Source organism: Nannospalax galili, unplaced genomic scaffold (genome assembly GCF_000622305.1).
Source record: "Nannospalax galili isolate Female #2095 unplaced genomic scaffold, S.galili_v1.0 scaffold693, whole genome shotgun sequence".
Lineage (NCBI taxonomy): Eukaryota > Metazoa > Chordata > Mammalia > Rodentia > Spalacidae > Nannospalax > Nannospalax galili.
In genome coordinates this window covers 931,954-953,666 of record NW_008332653.1, presented here as the reverse complement: position 1 = coordinate 953,666, position 21,713 = coordinate 931,954, and the positions used below count along the sequence as shown (strand labels likewise).

At 45.6% G+C, this 21,713-nt stretch overlaps 1 protein-coding gene across 2 annotated transcripts in view; it reads left to right on the top strand.

Annotated features, from left to right (window-relative positions):
- Window positions 1-2,796: 2,796 nt before the first annotated feature.
- Pdzk1 (PDZ domain containing 1) overlaps window positions 2,797-21,713 on the top strand; it is a 35,857-nt gene continuing 16,940 nt past the window's right edge. The window contains exons 1-5 of one of the 2 annotated variants that reach the window (XM_008827577.3): window positions 2,815-2,884; window positions 7,848-7,907; window positions 17,034-17,245; window positions 18,160-18,409; window positions 21,317-21,453. In XM_008827577.3, coding sequence (XP_008825799.1) covers window positions 17,036-17,245; window positions 18,160-18,409; window positions 21,317-21,453 — 597 coding nt within the window. In that variant the 5' untranslated portion in view covers window positions 2,815-2,884; window positions 7,848-7,907; window positions 17,034-17,035. Of the gene's footprint in view, window positions 2,885-7,847; window positions 7,908-17,033; window positions 17,246-18,159; window positions 18,410-21,316; window positions 21,454-21,713 lie in introns of both variants that reach the window. The other variant, XM_029560870.1, reaches the window with a different exon arrangement.

The following is a 21,713-nucleotide window of genomic DNA, read 5'->3' as shown; positions in this document are numbered from 1 at the left end:
GACAGCTAGTGTCCTAGTTTGTTCTCCATTGCTGTGACAAAACACTCTGACCAATACCAACTTGTGAAGGAAAGGGTTTATTTGGCTTACATCTCCCGGGTCACAGTTCATCAGGGAGCCCAAGGCAGGAACTCAGGGCAGGAACCTGGAGGCAGGAGCTGAAGCACAGGCCATGGAGAAATGTTGCTTACTGGCTTGCTCCCCTGACCTCTGCTCAGCCTGTTTTCTTATGCAACACAGGCCCACCTGCCCAGGGGTGGCACCCACAGTGGGCTGGGCCCTCCCACATCACTCAACAATCAAGAAGATGCCCCTCAGACACGGCCACAGGCCAGTCCAATGCAGGCAATTCCCCAATTGAGGCTCCCTCAACCCAGGTGTGTCAAGTTGACACTAAAGCTATCCAGCACAGCTAGGAAGTTACTCATATGAACTCACAGCAATGGTAACAGCATGCACAAGCTATGCTATGCAAGCTCAAACCAGAGAAAATCCCAGCACAGACCTGGGGAAGTGGGTAAGAAACCCCAATCCAACCTAAGGAAACTTCGGCAACTGATGGGTGCTGGGAGGAGGAGAAATGGTCTCTTTGAAGCATGAGACTCTTGGTAGGTTGATCAGGCTGCAGTGGATGGATCCACACTGAAGGACATCTGGGGACACTAGACTCTATAGGCCTCATATATTATATCTATAGTACATTAAATTGGGTAGGGGACAGTAAGGGGAGACGCAGCTGGGGGAGGAGATCTAAATATCATCAAATTGTATTGTATGAAAATTGTAAAAATTCAATAAAAAGAGAAAAGTAGTAGTGCTTTTTAATTTAACTAGCAACCAGCACTGTCTCGCACTGAAGACCTCTTTGGTTTTCTGGTTGAAGACTTGTGACTCTCTTTTCCATCTGTGCTTGAATGATGCACCGGCTCACTGACTTAGGTTCACGGACTTAGGTTCCTTTCTTTAAAAACTAAGGTATTATTTATGTGCAATAGTATTTAATCTATTTTAGGTGCATATGGATTTGGGTAATTGTAGACAATTGTGTAGTAGCTGCCATATTGAAGATAGAGAATAATTCATTTTAGAAACGTTTCCTGTGTAGGTACTGGTTTTAAGAGATACATTGTGCTGGTGAGATGGCTCAGTGAGTAAAGGTGTCTGCTGCCAAGCTTGACAACAGGAGTTCAATCCTAGGGACCCACCCATATGGTGGAAGGAGAGAACCAACGCCCACAAATTGTCCTTTGACCTCCACACACCTGCAATGGCATGCTCCTCCCCTCCCTTGTCAGCAAAATAAATAAATACAAATGTAATTGAAAAAAATAATGTTTACAAGTCAGTTGGGGTTCAGAGTGAAAAGACTTGAGGTCACTACATGGGCAGCTTTCTGGAATAAGGGACATTCACTGGATCCCAGAGTATATGAAGTTCATGATGCGGATCAGCCTTCAAATGTTTGAAAAGCTGTTTTACAGAATAGGCAGTGTTGCACCAACATGAAAATATTAGAGCTATCTTGACTCAATAAAAAAAGAAATCTCTAAAAACAGCATAATGACTGTAGATGATAAAGGTTAAGTGGGAATTAACATGAGGGCTGTGGGTGAAGCTCAGTGGTAGAGCCCTTGCCTGGTATGCAGGAGGCCCTGGGTTCCATCCCCAACACCGTTAAAAAAATTAGCCCAGTTAAACATCTGGGAATGGGTAGAGTCAGAATTTGAACTCAGGTTACTCTGATTCTAAATCCAGAGTTTTCCAATCTACCATAATGCTTTAAAAGTTCCATTAGAGTCAAGAGAGTATAGCCTAAAGACAAGATAGCTTGGCATGAGAAAGTGACTCTGATGTTGGTCAGTTTAAACTTCTTGCCACTGGCTTAGGTCATGCCTGAGTTTAGGGCAAAATAAAAGCCCTCAGAAGACAGGTGGCCTGCCCTTTGTGAGTGGAGGAAGCATGAGGCCACCCAGTCCCCAGCCTGGAGCTTGCCTTGTCTCACTGCCGAGAGCAACTCCTGCCCTGAATTGGGAGTGTGGGTAGAAGATCCAGGTGAGTGAGAATGGCTTGTGTGGGTGTGGCTGATAGGGAGCAGCTGCTGATTCTGGCTGGGGCTAGGGGCCAAATCTGCAGCACCAGCTGACAGAGGAGCTTGTGAGAATGCCTTCCACTCCAGAGTGAAGTGGAAGGTAGGTATTAGTAAGGACAGCAATCAGGTGAGAAGTGCTGTGGAGGCTGGGGCAAGGAAGATAAAGAGGAGGGTGCTGGGCTTTGCTTCTGAATTCTTGGTGAGTAGGCAAGTAAGAGATAGGGCAGTGGGAGGAAGGCTAGGTAAATCGAGGGCCTTTGTCTTCTTCACTGGGGCTTATTGGCCCACTGGCTGCCTTCTGGATAGGAGTTACACAGTTTCTTGCTTCCTAGGAAGGCCAGAGTATGGAGGATAGCAGGTGCTGAGCCTCTACCCTCACCCCGAGCTAGGGACAGTGGAGGCTCCTACTAGGATAGGGGTTGTTTGGGTGTGACCCAGGCCTCTCTGTTCATTAGATAGCGTGAGGAAGACAGAGGCAGCTCCTTCCTGGCTGCCCTTCCCACCTCTTCTCTCCCCTCCTCATTGTGTGGGAGCACAGACAAGGGGTGCTCCCATTCCTCACATTGTTAGCTGGTGGGCCAGGGCACTGTGTTTGCTGAGGGCTCTTCAGGGTTTCCAGCTCGGGGCCCTGCCAGCTGGCAGGGAGCAGGACAGAGGTCACTTGAACTCAGACCGCACATCCCTGTTAAATACATCAACTTTTAAATCAATCCTTGTCCAAAGTCCAGTGAGTTCTAAGACTGGTGTTCACAGCAGAGAGAATCCTGAGTGACTGAGTGGTTCTTTTTCCTGCAGGTAAGAACTGGCTTATGTGCCCTGATGAGGGTGCCAGCCACCTGGGCCCATGCAACTTTCTCTTTTTCCTAGCAAGTGGCTGGCTGCCCTGGATTTCAGGAGAGAGGCCTTGGGGAAGGACACCAGACCTTTGGTGGTGGCAGGGGGAGTCTGAGGATAGTGGGAGATTGTCTTTGCTCTGAAATTCTTCTTGCTGGAGACACCCGTGACCTGTGAAGGTTAGTTAGGCTCTATTTCACAAAGGCACTAGTTAATGGGCTGCTCTCTGAATTGTTTCTTTCCTGAGGGGTTGCATGGGGATTGTTTGGGAAGCAGTATGGAGGGTTAATGTATAGTCAAGAGAGTGGGGTAACAGACCTCATGGACACCAGGGAAGTTTCTCCTGGAACCTTCTACTCAAGGCTTTGGGTGTGAGAGAAGACTCCCTTTTCCAGAGGCAACCCTTTAAGATACAGCATGATTTAACCTTTCCACTGGGTAATCAAAGCAGACGCCTCCTCTCTACCTCTCATGACCACATAAGACTCGAGCAAAGCCCAGCTGATTCCTGGCTGGCTGAATTTGGAAATGCAGATCCTTAGAGTCTGCCCTTTGGGAATCTCTAAATCTTTGGGTCTTGTGTGAATCTGAAAAATCTGTGCTACCCTGAAGTTCTCCCACTAGGAACTCATTTCTTAAGCATCATAGCCTTTACCTGAGAGTTTACTGGCTCTGAAGATGACTGGTCTGGGTTGTTTACAGTTATGAAGACTTTGGTCCTGTGTCTGGAAGTCACAGGGCCCTGAGGGCCTCAGGTCATAGCTGTCTAGTTGCAGATAGCCACATGTTCTTTTCTGTACAAACAACTCAGGGACATGGAATTTGTGTCATGGCTGAGTGAGTTGTTCCAAGTTGGTAGCTCTTGTATGCTCTCTACCACATAAAATAAAAAGTTGTTAATGGTGTTGTGTGTTCCAAGATCATCTGCTGTGCAGCTGTTGCTCACCTAGTAAGAACACAGTTCTGGAACATGAATACCTAAAGTTTTGATTCAGTTGGTTGTGATAAGTCATTAAATTCCTTACCTCAATTTTATAACTTATCAAATGAAGGGCGGGCATCGTTTTCCCAGGGTTGTGCTGAAAATAAAAATATAAACATGAATATGGTTGAGGGGACCAAGTTCAAGTGTAGGAAGCTTTTCGAATGTGCATATACAAGATACAGCACGACTTAACTTTCCCACTGGTTCTGTGGAAGAACGGGACGTGTGCAGTTAGTTGGAGATGTTTCTTAGTCTTTTGATGCCCTTGAGCCTTTTTTCCCCCTACCTACAACTAGAGTGTTAAAACTCAATGATCACTAACGTCCTTTTCAACCCAGCATGTATGAGGTGGACTCTGGTGCTTTGAAGGTGGGCTTCTTGCCATTTGAGTACGAATTCAAATGTTACCTCACAAGAAGGACTTTCTAAATCAACCTTCCCCTCCATCTCATCACTATTTCTATCACCCCATAGCACTTGCCATCAGAAAGCATTGCTTTCTTTGTCGGACATTAAGCTTCCAGGCAGTAAGGGCTCTTGTCCTCTGTTACCCATGGTATTCTCTGCTCTTAGAACAGATGCTTAAGAGCTAGGACACTGGGTGTTTTCATAAGCTGCTCCTTGGGTGATGAGGCTGGAAAACTCTGATATTCTGTCAGGCCAACTGAGTTCTAGAGTCTGATCATGTGGAAATGGCCAAATTTTAGTTCAATGATCCTCACATTGTTGCGTGGGAATGGAAGAGAGTAATAAGATGGGGCTCGACAGAGTTTCCTCAAGATTCCTCAGTTACTCTCCCTGGGCCTTCAGGAGAGACTGCCCTGTCCTCTAGGCATCAAAGGCAAGTGATTAAGAGTTTGACCTTTGGGACTGGAAGCTTGTGTTCCAGATGTCACATATACTTTCCTCTCAGAGCCCCTGTTTCCTTCTCAAGTAAGCACAGTGGGACCTAGTTCTTGCGGTTAGGAGAGTTAAGTGGGAGGATGCACACACTGCCTTGCAGAGTCGCAAATGTCACATGGTTTTCAGTTATGTTGCTGATGAGCATGATTTCAGATAATCTTGCCAGCCTATTGGTGATAAGTTTGATAGCAGGAAAGATGACCACTTGCCTACTTGGTAGCTACTGTAAGATTTGCTCTAGCCACCAACTTCTGAGGCTCAAAGCCTGGCTAGAAACACAGATATTTTGCATTCATGAAGCAGGGTGGAATCATGGGAACACAAAAGTAATGATCCAGAAAAGTTCATGGGATGCCCACAGTGGCATTGAGCATATTCTTGGTATGAGACTACCACAGGGGCTATAGTGCCTACTCAGTGTATCTTGATGAAGACACAATAAAGTTCCTCTGAAATCTGCAGGCTTGAATCCAAGGTGCCTCGAAGCCTAACCTGACCTCCTTTCCTTCGTCCTGTATGTGCATCATGGTGGTTCCGAAGCATTTGTTGTTCCATGAGGATATGTGTGCCCTTCTTCCTAGAGCTGCCTTACCCCCCCCATCTCTAACTGCATGATCATAGCACAGTACAACCTCTTAAGTCTGGGAAGTAGGGAAGACTGTGGAAGGAGCCTGCATCCTATATTTGAATCCAGGCTCTGCTTATCCAACCAAGTTAACCTTCCAGAGTCCTTTTATCAATGTTAAACAGCCCATTAGGTTCAATTCAGCACTCATGAACAATATACAGGCTGATATCTGAGCCTAGAAAGAGCTTATTGATGTTGAACAACAGAACATTTTAAATATCCCAGCAGCCATACCACCGCTCGCAGTTATGTTTTCTAACTCTTTCCACCGTGTTCTAGGCTCTAGGCAGGACATGTCTAATCTGGGTTGATCTGATACCTGCCGCAGTGGTAGGTACTAAATATACCTTGCTGAACATAGAAATGATGCTTAAAATTCAAAATATGGAGTGATACTTATAGACACTGCTAGAGATGGAAGGATTTGAGCTGTGACTTGGAAAAGGGTATGTCTTGAATTCAGTCAGTTGGAAAAAGTGTTTGCTTAGCACCTACTATGAATAAGAAGTCAGCAATGGGGAAGGTGATCCAGGGAACGCATGGGGCATGAGCAAAGGGCAGGCAGGGCATGGGTGATCATGCAGAGCCCAATCTTCTACTTAGGAGCAGAGAAGGGTAAGGTAGAGCCGGTTATGCGGACACTCGCTGCCTGAGCAAGGAGTTCATACTTCTGCTGCTTGAATGATGTTTTAGAGACTGACATGAAAGCAAGGTTAGAAAGTTTGTTCAGAGGCGGGAGGACTGCTGAGAGGCCAGATATGAAAAATGTAAGGAGGTAGCAATGAAAGTTCAGGGACTGGATATGTGTCTCAGTTGGTGGAATGCTTTCTCAGCAGGCACACGGCCCTGGGCTTGACCCCCAGTATCACATAAACCAGGTGTGGTGTGTGCACCTGTAACCTAGTGCTCAGGAGGTGGAATCAGGATCCTCGACTATACAGTGAGTTCAAGTAGGACTACCTGAGATTCTGCCTCAAAAATCAAAACCTAAAGAGCCAAGGTACTGGTTTTGGAGGAAACATGAACCCTTAGGAGGGTTTGGCTCTTTTGGGTACTATCAGTATTTTGAGGGCGCCCTCTCAGTGAATGCCTCTGTTCTTATACAATTTTGATTCCGTCTCTTGCCCAGCTCCTAAAACTCTTAGGTAAGTGATCAAAGTGTGGAAGGCTTTGAACTCCCAGACCACAGTCCTGCCATATAGTGCAAAATATCATTTATGGTGGCTGGAGTAGGGAGGATACCAGCAGACCAAATGACCTTTGAGATAAGAGATTCTATATCATAAAGAGAAATAAAAATCACTGGGCCCTTCATCTCTGTTCTCTAGATAATTATCAATGACTCCACCAATTCCCCAGAGTTGAATCTATTCCTGGCTAAGACCAAACAGCAACTATTTCAATGGGGAAGTACAGTTAGCAAATACATATTTTTAGGGCCTTGCTTAACCTTCTGTCTTTGGTATTATTTAAACAAACTTGAGTGGTTGAATTTCCACAGGTGTTGCTTTTGAAAGGAGGAGCCCAGGTGGCCCGAGATATATCATCTGCATCAAAACTGTAAGATGCATTCTAGAAAAAATATTTTTGAAGAAGGATGCAATTGAATTTTATGTCTTGCTTGCTAGAGATATTTGTCAGAAGCTGCTGGGATACATTCAGATTTCTTTAATGCTATTAGAAGAAATAGCCTGTGCTAGGCTCTGAAAGAGATGAACGCTGGCCTAGGTATGAGGCCCTCCTGCCAGGGTTGATGACAGGGAATTTTCAACCTGTGTAAGTTGCTGACTTCACAACCCACAGTCTCTACTAACTATGCTTTTCTAATAGAAGTCTAGTGACAGGTGCATGCAGGCCAGATACACCTGGTTAAACTTCCTGGGACTGTTGCTTTCTCCTTGTTGAAGTTCCTAGGTTTTCTAGACAAGTGTGAAAGTCAGGGGAAGGTAAATAATGCCTAGTTTCAGTGTTAGCAGATAAACCCTGCTCTTCCTTCCCCTTCTGCCTTAATGAAGCAGAAATATTTTATTCCATGCTTACATCCTAGGTTATGTAATCAAGAACACTTTCACAGTCATAGTAACTAGGGTTAAACATTATTCATCACTGGACTTGGGAAGTTTTTACTGTCCAGTAAAACAGTTTCTTGGCTCAGGTTTTATTTTATACAAGTGCCTGTGGGGAGAGGTTCTGCTTTCTTGGTAGTATAATTCTGACTATATGATCGATTTCTAATTACTATTAGATAAGATGACGGTGAGTCCAGATATTCATGACTCATGGTTGTAGATTACAGTATTTATGTAAAAGCTGTACTACATCTGGGCCATTTAGAGACCTGGGCTGTCACACCTGATGGTCACTGCACCAGCCATCACTGATCATAGCCCATGTTTTCCTACCTACAGGCAGAGTCCCTCCTTATCCCACTTCTTTCTAACCTTCTGGAAATTCAGTGGTGCTTTCTGGTGAGTAGACCCATTCCCTAACCACTCCATGGCTACCATAGTTCACACCTGGGCCAGATATAAAGTAACATTTCACTCATTCCAGCCGCTCTCTCATTATGGTTCTTCGGGTACCTGGTGTTCCCTTCTGCCAGAGCTCTTGCTCTCTGGATGGGACTCTTGAAAACTTCAGCTTAGTCTTGAATCTCAGAGTTCTTAGATCTCTAGCTTTCTGACTTACAGGATACTTCTGGGTGAGGGCAAATCTCAGCTCCTTATCTGAGCTTTATTTCATGAGGAGCAAAGGCTTCAGTTCTTTTCAATGGCTAAGATTAGCTTTGCAGAGATGATTCATGGCCTGACAATCACAGTGCCTGCATAGTCTCTAGTTCCCAATCTTCTCCACCTCAAGAAGAAAACCAGGAGCACTGATATAATATACTATAGAAAATGAGGCTCATTCTGTGAGGCCTCCTACAGGGGGTCTGGGCTGTGATGGCTAGCATAGGGTGGACATCTGTGTTCCAGATGTGTTCAGGGGTTTCCCACCTGACACGTAGAGTCACTGTCTCCACCAAGGGGTACTTCTGTCTTAACTCACCCATACTTTCATAGCTAACCAGGGGTGACATGGGATTCACAGCTAGGTTTAGGTAAAAACTCTTGCCTTTTCTAATGCACTTTACCCAGAGTAGAATGCTGTTGGGGAGAGGGAGGCAAACTGTTTTAAGTTCTAATTGTCAGCTGCATGCAGCTGCTGTGGAATTCTGTTCCTGGAACTATTTTACTCTAAAGAACTTTCACAACTTCTTACCCCCCGCCACCCCACTACCCTACCACCCCAGTGTGGCATCCTTGATGTAATTGGGCAGTTCTGGCTTGTTCTTTTGGTTCTCCAAATGAGTACAAGTTAAGAGTTCCTTGTTGAAATGAAAATATATCTGCTTTCCTTTCTACCAATCCACAAACAAGGAAGAAAAGTTTGGCTAGATTTCCCAGGGGTTCCTTGGAAAAGACAAAATGATGGCTCTGGGAGCTGTGGAGCTATTCCTCTCCTGGATCTGTCCCCTCAGATCTCCAGGTGCAGGGGCTGCTTTTGCATTTCCAAAAATCTTCAGAGAAGAGGTTTTGGTCCATTTCCCTGGACATCTCCTTGATTCATTTTACACAAATCTAGACTTGTAGGTTCCCTTGAGGGATGGCGTCTCTGGCACCCTCACGACAGCTGTCTGCAAGCATTAGCAGCCATCCAGCCATAGTCTTTTCCCAAGTGCCCCCACTGATTTGTCTGCTTTAGCCTGGTCCATATTTTGGTGTGACACTTTTTCTCTACCCTGCCAAAGTTCCTAATTTCCTACTTTTCCAACTACTTTGCAAGAGGGATTGAAACTATTTTCTTTATACCATTTTCCCCCTTCTTCCCCCCCACTGGTGGACTAGTCTGTTTGCCACACCATCCCTCATATGTACACGTGCTGACAGTTCTCAAGTTAAAAACAGGAGCATCTGTCATCCCCACTTCCCTAGCTCTCATCTTTTCCAAGAGGTGTCTATAGTAATCGAGTTTGTTATTTAGAATCCGTTTGCTTGACAGTGACCTATCTGGTTTGGGCTTTTGTTTTCTCAATTTGATGGCATTTTATATTTTTATTCCATCTCTTGGCATCACTTGACGATGTTGAGTGTCTTGTCTTGAGATTCCTCTTTGGATAGTACGCTAAACCTTGGCTTTCTGCTGACACTTCCTGTTTGCTTTATCATCCACTCACCTATCTAGAAATCCCCAAGCTTGGTCCTTGGCTCTCTTCCTGTCGTATTCTCATCATAAGCTTCACTGGCACCTCCATGCAGGGGGTCCTGGACTCCATCTTACATCACCAGAGATACCAAGAGAACTTCTGCTGTGCCCTCTTGTTTAAACCCACTACAAACTGACTTTGCCATCCCATTCCTCAAATATATCATTGTATTTTTTAAAAAACAAGGTCTCTCTCACTATGTAGCCCAGGCTAACCTCAAAGTCACATTCCTTCTGAACAGCCCCAAATGTGGGAATTACAGGTGTGTGCCACCATGCCTAGCCAAGACTATGCCATACTTGCCCTTTGAGTCCTTCTCTTTCCAACACCTGCCCATGTAGGTAGAATTACTTAGAAGATGATAGGCACTGCTGTAACAAAATGATAAGGGCTGGCGGTTTAAGGAATAGAAAGTTCTAGAGTCTGAAAGTACACGGTGAAGATGTCATCAGGTTGGGCCCTCTCGGGCCTCTCCTCAATTTTCCTTGTCTCTGTGTTCTCACATCTTTTTCTGTATGAGGGCATCTCTGCATCTCATCCTCTTTCAATAAGGGCACCAGTCCCACTAGATTTGGGTCTCACCCTTACAACCTCATATAACTTTAGTTACTACTTTAAAAGTCCCTGTCTCTGAATGCAGTCACACTGGAGATTGGGTTCATTATATGGGTTCAAGGGGCACAGGTAACATTGAGTCCATACTAGAAGGGATGTCCCTTGCTGGAAGGTATGAAAAGTACTAGAATTGATTAGTAGAAATAACCGGCCAAGGAAATAAGTTCAAAGAGAGTTATAAAACCGGCCCTCATGGAGAAGCAGACAGACTAAGCAATGGTTGGGGAGCTTGAGTGTTCCTGCAGCTCTGGGACTGAGAGGAGCCACAAGTGCTGCTGTGTTTAGAGTGGAGCTATGCCCTCAGGACACTCAGTTGTGGCCTCAGGACACTCTGTGCCATGTGGGGCCCTTCCTCACAGCAGTGAAACCGCAGCAAAAGCTGTCTAGAGTGAGCAGGGAGCAGGGGGAGCCAAGGAAGCCTGTGGCTGGCACACTGGGTACCGAGTTCTTGCTGTTCTCTTGCACACAGGTCCTGGGCAGGGTAAGCATGTCATTGCACCTGCTCTGCCTGATACCATCTCTGCATGAAGAAATCTGAGGGGACAGAGTGAATGGATGCAATCAGCTGCCCTGTCCTCTGTGTAGCTCCTCTGCCTGTCACCTTCATTCTGCTGCCACAGCTTCTTTTATCATCTGTGTGGATCACTGTAAGAGCCTGCTCCCTGGCTGCCTCTGCTGTGTTTGTGCCAGTTCAGTCCATCAACCATTCCCTGATCTTGCTATTTCCTCTGCTGAAAACTGAGTGGTACCCATGACCATCAGACTAAGGCAAGATCTAGGCTGGGACTGAAAGTCAGAGCCTACCATTTGCAATCTCCCTTCTTTTGGATTTTCAGCTCTTCCTGAACCATTACCAAGAACTTTCCTACTCCATGCCCTGATGGCCACATCATTCTCTGTCTAAAATGGTCTCCTCCTACCTCTGATCCTGTTGAAACCCCACCCATCTGTTGTCAAGGCCTAAGTAAAATCCTCCTTAATTTGTGAAGTGTTCCTTAATTCGTCCTTCAGTGCACATCTTTGGCATGTATACTCTATTCATAGTAGTAATCTTTGTATTAAACCTTTTCTGTAACCTGATTCAACTCTGAAGTTCTTTGAGAACAGAAGTGTTTTATATATTAGTGTGGGTTGGACAACGTTGGCATGAACATGTGAATTGGGTCTGAGGTAATATGTCCTCTTGATTAATGGAAAACTGAAGGAGTTGTGTTCATGGTCCCAAAGAGACTTCACCTGTCCAATGCTGGTGGTTAGAAGTAGTCTTCATCCACTTGATTCTGTGTCTGCCTGGCTCAGAACTAGAGCTTGGGGAGAAAGACACAAGGTATAGTCTTTAGGTTGTCATGTCCTCCTATACCAGGCACTATGGCTGGGCATTCACTATGGGCAGAGCCAGATCCTGAGGACTGCACAGGCTGACCAAGGGTCTCTCCTAGCCAGGCTGTCACTTTGGCTTCTCAAGGGGGGTAAAGGTAAGCTCGGGGTAAAGGTGACTGTTAATAGTTCACCCAACCATGACATTCTTCTGTGATCCAAGAGAGTTTGTCCCTGAGATGAGAGGAAGAGGAGTTAAGCAACATGGGGTGATTTCAAGACCTAGTTTCTTTGCTTATGCTTGGCTATCAAGCCTGGAGAGTATGCGCCCAAAGTAAGTGTGTATCTTTGCAACTCTGTGCCGGTGATTCTGAGGGATGACTAGGACTGAGACCCAACTTGTAGGTAACTGAACATTGAGATGATCTCCCATACCTGACAGTGAGTTTTTACAGCATAATTTGTTATTGCCAGCAGTGCCTGATGGCCTGTGGGTTTATATAGCTTTAAATAAGCCTATCTGCTCAGAGATGAAACCAGTCGGCAATTTTGGACAGGGATAGACAATCCTTAGGGTTGAGGGGAGGCACAAAGATGCTGTAATTCTTGCTGATTTTACTCCTCTAGGAATTGCTATTAGGTTAACTTCCTCAGAAGGCTTTACTTTCCCCAGTCTGTATTTTGCCTGGTTCTAGCTCCAGAATTCCTGAGGACTGGAGTACAGGATAGTGATACAGTATAGGCTCAGGTTTAGTACCCCAGCACTACAAAACAACAAACCTCAAACAAAAACCAAAATAATACACAGAGGCTCACAGGAGCTAGACAAATAACAGGTGTGTTTGTGTGTGCTCACGTGTGTGTGTGTGTGTGTGTGTGTGTGTTGTGTATGCATGTGGATACCAGAGTTCAACCTAGGTGTTGTTCAAGTATTGTCTATATTGTTCTCTGACACAAGGTCTCCCACTGGCCTGAAATAGGCTGGCTGGCCAGTGAGCCCCAGGGATCTGTCTGCTGTCTTCCCAGCTCTGGCATCACAAGTGTGTGCCACCACGCCCATGGGTTCTGGGGATCAAACTCAACTTCTCATCCTTGCAAGGAAAGCACATAACTGTGTATTTGGGGAGGATCCTATGTTTATGTTTGTGTTTGGGACACACTTTGTGTTGTTAGATTCCCATTGGCCTTGGGATGATCAAATATTTTTCAGGAGATCATGAAGTTGGTGACCTAAGTGGCTTTCAGACCTTTTTACCCATCCTCTGTCTGGGTGGGCTTATGGGTGCTCATGCCTGTGATGTTTCTTAGTAGGACATTTCCACCTACATGTAACAATTACCTGGGAACACTATTTTTCACGTGAGATGGCCTGACGGGGCAGGCAAGCCCTTACCACAAGCTCCATTGACAGTGGGATCAACAGAAATGGAGTCTTACCTTTCTCCAAACAACAGTGTGAGGAAAGTCCTGCAGCTTTCAGCCCCAGACACACAAACTGAGGGCAAAGTAAGATTTCCTTTTAACCTTTGCCTACTAAGCTGGACCTTCTGGCTGTTTGGACCTATTGGTAGCCCTGACCTCTGTAGGCACAGCTACAAGCTCTGGCTTCCAGCTGCCCTTGCAGAGGAGCTGCTGAGGGTGGGTATTGACTAAGGACTGATGGTAACCCATGTGGATGGAGAGCGGAGAGGCCCTGGCCTGCCGTGGGCTTAGAAGAGGACTCTGGTCCCACCAGCCACTTCTTTCCTGTGAGAAAAGCCCAGTAGTTTTAATTTTTTCTGCTCTGACCACAGACGGAGGTCCCTCCTAACACACCTGTGGTCATTACCTCACCTTTCTAACTTCCAGAATGCACCTAACTTTTCTTCTCTAACTAAGGCATATCATTCTTTCTTGGTAGCAAGAGTGGAATTCTTTTGGAAGAAAAGGGGTTCTAAAGGTGGGATTAAGAAGATTAATAATTAAGACCAATGGAAAAACACCTCTTCGGTGCTATTAACTCTGAGCCTTTCCTGTCTGCCGGTGAGGGCCTTTGTTCTTTTTCCCACAGACAAGCAACTCTGCTGCCAAGAATTGACTTTTCCTGTAGGTTTAGACAGGGTCATGGCTTCTTCTCATCTTCAGGACTTTATTTTGATGACTGAGACTAATGCTTATTGAATCTGATCCACTTCAGCTTGGGAAGATGTTCCAGAAATCCCTAAGTCTTCACTGGTTACCTATGATGCATCCACCATAGGGGTTTGGTCCCCAGTCTTTCTCAGCAAGCAGTAGATGGGCTGGGGGATGAAGAATAGAAAACAGATCCTTAAGTGCAATATCCTTATTTGGGCCAGTGTTTGGTGTCCCAGGTATCCTTTTATGGGCACTGACATAGACTTGCTAGTCACAGACCCTGCCTTGATTGAGGAGTTATGTAAAACCAGGATGTGGATTAAACAGAACCAGGAATGGAGGTGGACCAGAGTGTGGTCCTCTTGATTTCAAGGTGAATCAGCTTTCCGTAACACCACAAAGGAAACATTTTGTGCACCAGGGGTCCCATGTAAGGTCAGGCACTTGGGGTCTTGGGTGGCTTTCCCCATTGGCTGAGGTGAGAGTGGCTTGGGTATATGCTGATAGATGGACACCAGCTTTAGTTCACTGGTGGCTGAACTGAGGTCGGCAGATGTGACAGGGGGCACATGGAGCTACAGGCAGTAGCCTTTCAGCAGTGCTGTCTCTGTGAACTAGCTCCAGCTCTTCACCCACAGCGGTGGGAAGAAGCTGTGCCTGAGCCTTCAGAGCCATGGGTGCAGGTCTCACTGTTCTCAGTCTGACTATTTGAAAACTTTGACCAGCCAACCAAATAAGACACGGCTTGAGGCTGTGCCAAGAGATAGTAACTCAGTTTCCTTTTATGTTGGGTTTTTGGATGTCCAGTGAGATGGGAAAACATCCCCCCAATGCAGGCCTTGTCCTCCTAGAGGAGGGGTTTCACATTCCATCCTTGACCTGCAGAGAATGAGATGAAGACCCTTGGTGATCACTACAGGGTATAAGACAGCTGAGTTTTAAGGTGGATGACTTAAAAATGAGCATTCATCTGTTGATACAAACAACCTCTTCTCTTAATAAAAAACAGTCTCTTAATAAAAACAGCCTTCGTTCTGGTGGTAGGACATGTTTTGCAGCATTTAGATGAGGTGGTGTGATCCTCACCTGAAGGCTTTGGTTGTTCCCTTCAAGACTTTTTAGCCCCGTGGAGTTGAGAACTGGCAGGGGTCTAGACAGGAGCATCAGAAAACTAAGATGATGTGTGCAGGTTCAGCAGAAAGAGAAGGGAAAGACCAAAGCTAGAATGAACTGGAAGCAGGTGCCTGCAAGTGAGGGGAAGTGGCTGGTGGTGTCCTGCATTTGTCCCCATTCTCCCTAAGTGGCCTTTTCTGGGTTGTGGCTTTTGATGTGGCAGTGCTGCCCATGCCTGATTCTGTGTGGAGAACATTTGAGGTGGCTGAGTCATTGGGCAGCGGGAGGCTTCCTGCTCAGTTGTGCTGCCCGTCTCTGGGCACCAAGGTCAGAGACGGCTATCTTCAACCATCACAGCAATGCTTCTAGGGAGCCTGAAGCATATTGTTGTTGCCTGTTCTCCACTCTGCTTCCCCCCTGTTCTATATGGTAACCTCTTCCTGTCACTCTAGGAGGAAAAGGACATGTTACAGGTATCTGTGATGAGGAGGACACAGAGCTTGCTCTGAAGACAGGTGAAGGAGCTGACTGTAACCATCTGTTGTATATGTGTCAGCCTCTTTCTGGGCTGGCCTCCAGTCCTACTGATCTAGGGGGCCTTGGAGTCCCCAGAAGCCTTCTCACTTCCCTTAGCAGTACTGAACTTGGGCCCCAGGTATTGTTTCCCACATCTTCCTGTCTTCCTCTAGCTCAGAACCCTAGTTCTTTAGTGGGACAACAGGAGGGGCAGGATGGGTAGAGACAGAAGTGCCTTGGGAAGGAGAACCCTGACCTGCCAACAGAGTCCTTTCCTGGGCATCCTTACTCTGGTTCTGACTAGAAACTTCTGGGTCTTCTCTGGCCCCTTTCTCCTTCCCTCTCCTTCCCTCCCCTTCCCTTCTCTCCCCTCCCCTCCACTCCACCTTCATTTATTTTTTCACCATTTCATACACAGGCGCGTGCACACACACATACACACAGTGGACTTTGATTGTATCGCCCCATTATCTATCTGCTCTTAACCCCTTCCCATGTGCATGCTTTTTTGGTGCCCCACTGTATTTAATTAGCACTGCTTGTGTGAGCACAGGTGAGCACATCCACTTTTTCTATTGTGTTACCAACATGCCAGGCCGTCTCTGAGGGAGGCCTGGTTTAGCTCCTCAGCTGTTTGAAGCCTTCCTTGCCTGTCCTGCTCACCTGGTTCCCACTAGCCCTGCACTTCTTGGACTGTCATTTCTCCAGGGAGCCAGTTTCATTTCTTCCCAAAGATCCTTTGTTCCATTGTCCTGCATCACTCAGCTCTTCCTTAGCACAACCCTCATCACATTTGTTTGAAGGGCAACGTGTGGTTCCTCTGGTCCACAGATTATCCTCAGTGCCTAGAACTTGGTCGGTTCATCAGATTTTTGAGTGGCAGTGTCCTTTGTGGAGCCGAATCTGAGTAAAGCACATGGTGTGCGAGCACGAACGTGTCTTAATGATGCCTCCTGGGGCTGGGGGGTGGATCGCCTAGTAAAGTGCTTGCCGTGCAAGCATGAGGACCCGAGTTTGGATCCCAAGTTCCCATATAAAAAGCTGGGCGTGGTTGATGTGTGCCTGCAGTCCTGGTATTCAGGAGGCAGAGGCAGCAGTATCTCTCTCTGGGTTCGCTGGCCAGCTGGTACAGTCAAATCCTTAAGCTCCAGCTTCAATCAGAGAAGCTGTCTCAAAAAATGAAATGGAGAGAAATCGAGGAAGACACCTGACATTGACCTGACTTTTACACACTTTGCACCTGTGTACACATGCATGAATACACATCGCACGCATGCATGCATGCACATAAAACACATGCACAATAAGATAATAAAGTCTATATAGAATGCTAATAAAAAGAAAGTTAAAAAAATCTTTGGAGCATATATTTAGTTTAACTTTAGGGTATGAGAGGAAGATGAGTTTGGTTAAAGCCACTGAAATGAAAGCATCAGTGTTCATGTGTGGTTGCAAACATGGGTCTGAAACTCAAGTAAAAAGGTCATTCTTGGGGAAATAGATTGGGAAATCAATAACGTGCTGAACAAAGGCCTCCTAGCCCTCCAGTGTTGCTGCGCTGTGCAGAGGAACGGCACTGCAAGAGCAAAGTTGCAGGAGGTGGCAGGCAGGCTCTCACTTTGTCCAAAGAGATTTTCCTGCCCATGGATTCATCCATTTATTTTCACCACAGAAATGGCCTCTACCTTCAATCCCAGAGAGTGTAAACTGTCCAAACAAGAGGGCCAGAACTACGGCTTCTTTCTGCGCATTGAGAAGGACACTGCCGGCCACCTGATCCGGGTGATTGAGAAGGGGAGCCCAGCGGAGAAAGCAGGGCTCCTGGATGGAGACAGAGTTCTGAGGATCAATGGTGTCTTTGTTGACAAAGAAGAGCATGCGCAGGTAAATGGACATTTGGGGCTCTTCTGTCGTCTCTTAGCGTCCACATCTCCACAATGATTTTGGGATCAGTGGAGCTTGAGTCCTGGTTGCCACTAGCAAGGATTTATCATTGTATTTTAATTTGGCCAATCTAGTTACTTATAATTAACCAAGAACTGTAAAAATTATATTTTAGGGCCTGTCAGATTCCTCAGCGAGTCAAGGTGCTTGCAGCCAAGCTGACGACTTTAATTCAATCCCTGGGACCCCGCTGGTGAAGAGAGAGGACTGATTCCCATACATTGTCCCCTGACCTCCACACATGCACCATGGCACATGCATGCCTTAACACACACACACACACACACACACACACACACACGCACGCACACGTACACACACTCATATGCACATGTACTTAACTAATTAATGTTATACTTTAATAGTGTTAGGTCTAATCTGAATTACCTGTTTGCTGCTTGCAAGGAACTGTGCCAAGCAATGTTTTATGAATGATCTATTAAATCCTCATCACAACCCTGTGAGGTGTATGTGACCATTGCACAGAGGAGGCCGCAGTGTATGGGGAATTTGCCTTGCTAATATTCACCATCCTTTGACCTATTCTCCTTCACTACACCATGCTTCCTCGCTGCATTTGGGGAGACTTGGTGTACTGTAGGGCAGCATCTATCTCTAGAAAGGACCAATCCTTATAAGAGCTCCCTGAATTCCCTCAGAGCCATGGCCCTAGCCTAATCTCTCCCGCATTTTGGGAATGTTGGGGTGAAGGTGGCTGGTTCCTGTCTCTTAGGATGTGGGTGTCAGGTCAGCTGTCAGACCTTTAGGGTCACATGATGATCATCTCCCTCTTGCAGTTGATGGGGGTTCTGAGTCAAAGTTTTCCTTTAAATACTTTCCCCTTTTCTTCCTAGGTGGTGGATCTGGTCAGAAACAGTGGGAATTCAGTGACTTTACTAGTTCTGGATGGGGACTCCTATGAGAAGGCCATAAAGAAGCAGGTAGACTTGAAAGAGTTGGATCAAAGCCTGAAGGAGCCGGCTTTGAATGATAAGGAACTGGCCCCTGTGGTGAATGGAGGGGTGGAGACTTGTACCCAACCACGGCTCTGTTACCTAGTGAAAGAGGGCAACAGCTTTGGCTTTTCTCTGAAAACCATCCAAGGTGAGCTTGGGTAGGGGCTGGACAACAGCCTTCCACAGAAAGATGTTACTAGTTGATGACCTTCTCTGACTTTGCAGCTGCTATAGTTGTCTATAGCAGCTTTACTTCCTCGTCCTCCTCTTCCAGCCCTTTCTCTTTCCTGGCACAGCTGTACAGTGAGAGACAGAACACTGGACAGCAGCAAGGACAGAAGGGAGTGCTGGAGACTCTTCCCCCTAGTCTTTGTCAGGCTGGCCTTCGTGGCCGGAGGGTCTGAGGGTTGATGCTTTGTTTTCTTCCAACTCTCCCATAGGGTGAAGGTGGAGGGGAGGCAAGAAGGAAGTAGGTCATCATAATGGCTGCCTTTGAGTAAGACTGGTATCTCTCTTCATTGCTCAGAGTGACCACACGGTCATTCATATATTCAAATTCTTGAGCACCCACTGACATGTCAGAACACTATAGAGTTGCTGAGGGTACTGCACAAATCCCTGTCCTTCTGTGACTTTATAGTACCCTCAGTGGTGGCCCAGCATCAACTGTCCTGAGATGTGACCCTGGCTTGAGGTCAAGAGGAACATAGTTGAGACTCTCTGGCCCTTAGGAAGTCCTAGAGGTTCCGTTTCTGTGGTTTCAGAAGCATACACTGTGCTGTGCTCAGGTGACTGGAGTTCTATAGCATTTCCCCTGGGGTACTAGTTGGAATTGGAAGTGCTGTGCTAGCTGGTTGATTCCAGCACTAATGTTGCCCCTGTCCACATTATTTCTGGTACTGGAGAGGTACTGATGCTTGGTCATGATTTGGTAAGTGATAAAGACAAAGACTAATGATAAACTTAAATGGTTTCATAGGTTAACTGACCTTTGGCAAGAGATATAAACTAACCACGAGAGAGTACGTTCTCAATGCCTGCATCCTCAAACACAGTGGTGCTGGTAGCCAAAGGAAATTTGGCATTTCTTAGGAGTCCATTATCAATAAAATAGTTTTTAAAATATATTTTTTTAATTTATTTTACGTGTATGATGTATTGCCTGCATGTATGTGAGTGCACCCGTGTCATGCAATACCACTGAAGTCAGAAGAGGGCTTTGGATTCCCCTGGAACTGGAGTTAAGAACAGTTTGTAGCCACCACGTAGGCACTGGGAATTGAACCTGGGTCCTCTGCAAAGTGCTCTTAACCACTGAGCCATCTCTCCAGCCCCAATAAAATAGTTTTTTAAAAAAGGTCATTGAGGTGGCTCAGTGAGTAAAGGCTTGCTGCCAAGCCTAATGATCTGAGTTCAACCCCCAGGGCCCTCATGGTGGAAAGAGAACCAACTCCCTCAAGTTGTCCTCTGACTTCCATATGCATGTTAAAATATGCACACATGCACACACACACACGTAATAAAAATAATATAAAAATATCAAAATTCAGATTCTACTCATTTGGCTCTTGTGCCAATGCCCATAGCAAATGGTTTGTTAGTTTTATGAAGGAAATATTTTCTTTATAACAAAATAGAACAAGGCAATGTTAAATATATAAAGTATAGCAGTGGTTGGTCCAGAAAGGAAGTTGATAACATTATTCCCTTCAGGCATAAGATTTATTATCTAATGTTGCCCCTGTCCACATTATTTGAAGGCCATGGCTGGGTCTTGAAGTGGGAGGGAGAGCATTAGACAGAAAGAATACAATATCTGGAGGTTTGAACATAGTGGGAAGGAGAGGCTTCCCTTAAAACCTGGAGAGGAGCTTCATTAGTGGGGGAGAGAGAGAACTAAGGGGGAGGGCAGGATGCAAGGTATATGGGGCGGGGGTCTCTACAGAGAGCAGCCTTCAAAACAATCTCCCAAGCAGTTCTCTTGAGGAGTCTCTGGACCAATTACCCCTGATAAATGACTAATCAGACCTTTTATAATCTTTTAGGGTTGGCAGGAAATTTCACATCACATGATTTAGGTCAGCATAATGTATGTGACAAGGAGCACAGGGGAGCAGTTACCATAAATGGAGAGCTGTCAAGTCACAGCACAGACTGCCTCCTAACTATCCAGAGAGAGCTAGCTATAGGGAGCTGTGACCTGATTCAGGCCATGGGATCTGGCGTAAATGTGCAGGCTCATATTCTAATAAGTAACAGGAGAAATGTTAAATATTTAAGAAAGCAGAGTTTAAGTTGCTCTCATTCCTTACCATTAATTTATATTGTCATATAAAGCAAATCTTTGCCTAGGCTGAAATAGTGTCTTGAAAGAATTTCCAGCATTTCTTTAAGTTGCACCTAAATCATACCACATATATGTGTGCCTTTCCCCCCTTTCCTCCTGTCTGACCTTGCTACCCTGCAATAGTGAGATTTAGGGACTCTACCAGCATGTGATGAATGGTGACAATACTAATTAAGCAGGAGGGAGTGGAACAGATACTTTCTAATTCTACAGATGCAAAGGAAGGGAGTCTGATTGATGGGTGTGGTGTGGTTCTTTCTGGTTCAAGAGGTCAATGCTACTGGGCTTAAAAAAATTTTTTTAAAGGACATTTGTGTGTGTGTGTGTGTGTGTGTGTGTGTGTGTATGTGTACGCGTGCGCATATAGATCAGAGGACAACTTGTAGGAGTCGGTTCTCTCTGCCATGTGGATTTGGGGTTGAACTCACGTTGGCAGGCTTGGCACCGGCCTGCCATTGATAGAGACTCTTTCCTTGCATTTAGTTGGACTCAGAAATTATTTTCAAATCGGCAAACACAAGCTGAGTAATGACTGTGTCAAGCTTTGTGTTAGGAGCCAGAACTGATTGTAGATCAGAAGCTGAGGGGATTTGAGTTAGTTCTAAAATTGAAAGTTCTAAATTTCACATTAGTGAGAGAAAACCCTTTACCACCAGACTTATACTTTTTCTATGCAAAGGAATCCACAGTGTCCAACTCTTCTTCCAGGTGGAAAGGGAGTGTACATGACTGACATCATACCTCAGGGTGTGGCCATGAAAGCTGGTGTCCAGGCTGAGGATCGCTTGATTGAGGTGAATGGAGAGAATGTAGAGAATGCCAGCCATGAGGATGTGGTGGAGAAGGTATGCCCTGTGACCTGTCTGCACGCTTTTCTTTTTTTCTTTTTTTTTTTAACACCTTTAAAAATTTATTTATTTATTATTTTTTATTTATTTAATAACCATATAATTAGAAGAAGCATTTCATTATAACAACATTGACATATTCAATAACAATTTCCTGAGCTAAGATGCATCTCTTTCAAAATTGGCTGTGAATTTTAAGATTACAGTTGAACTAATACAATTATATAATATTGTACTCAGTATAAACTGAATATGAT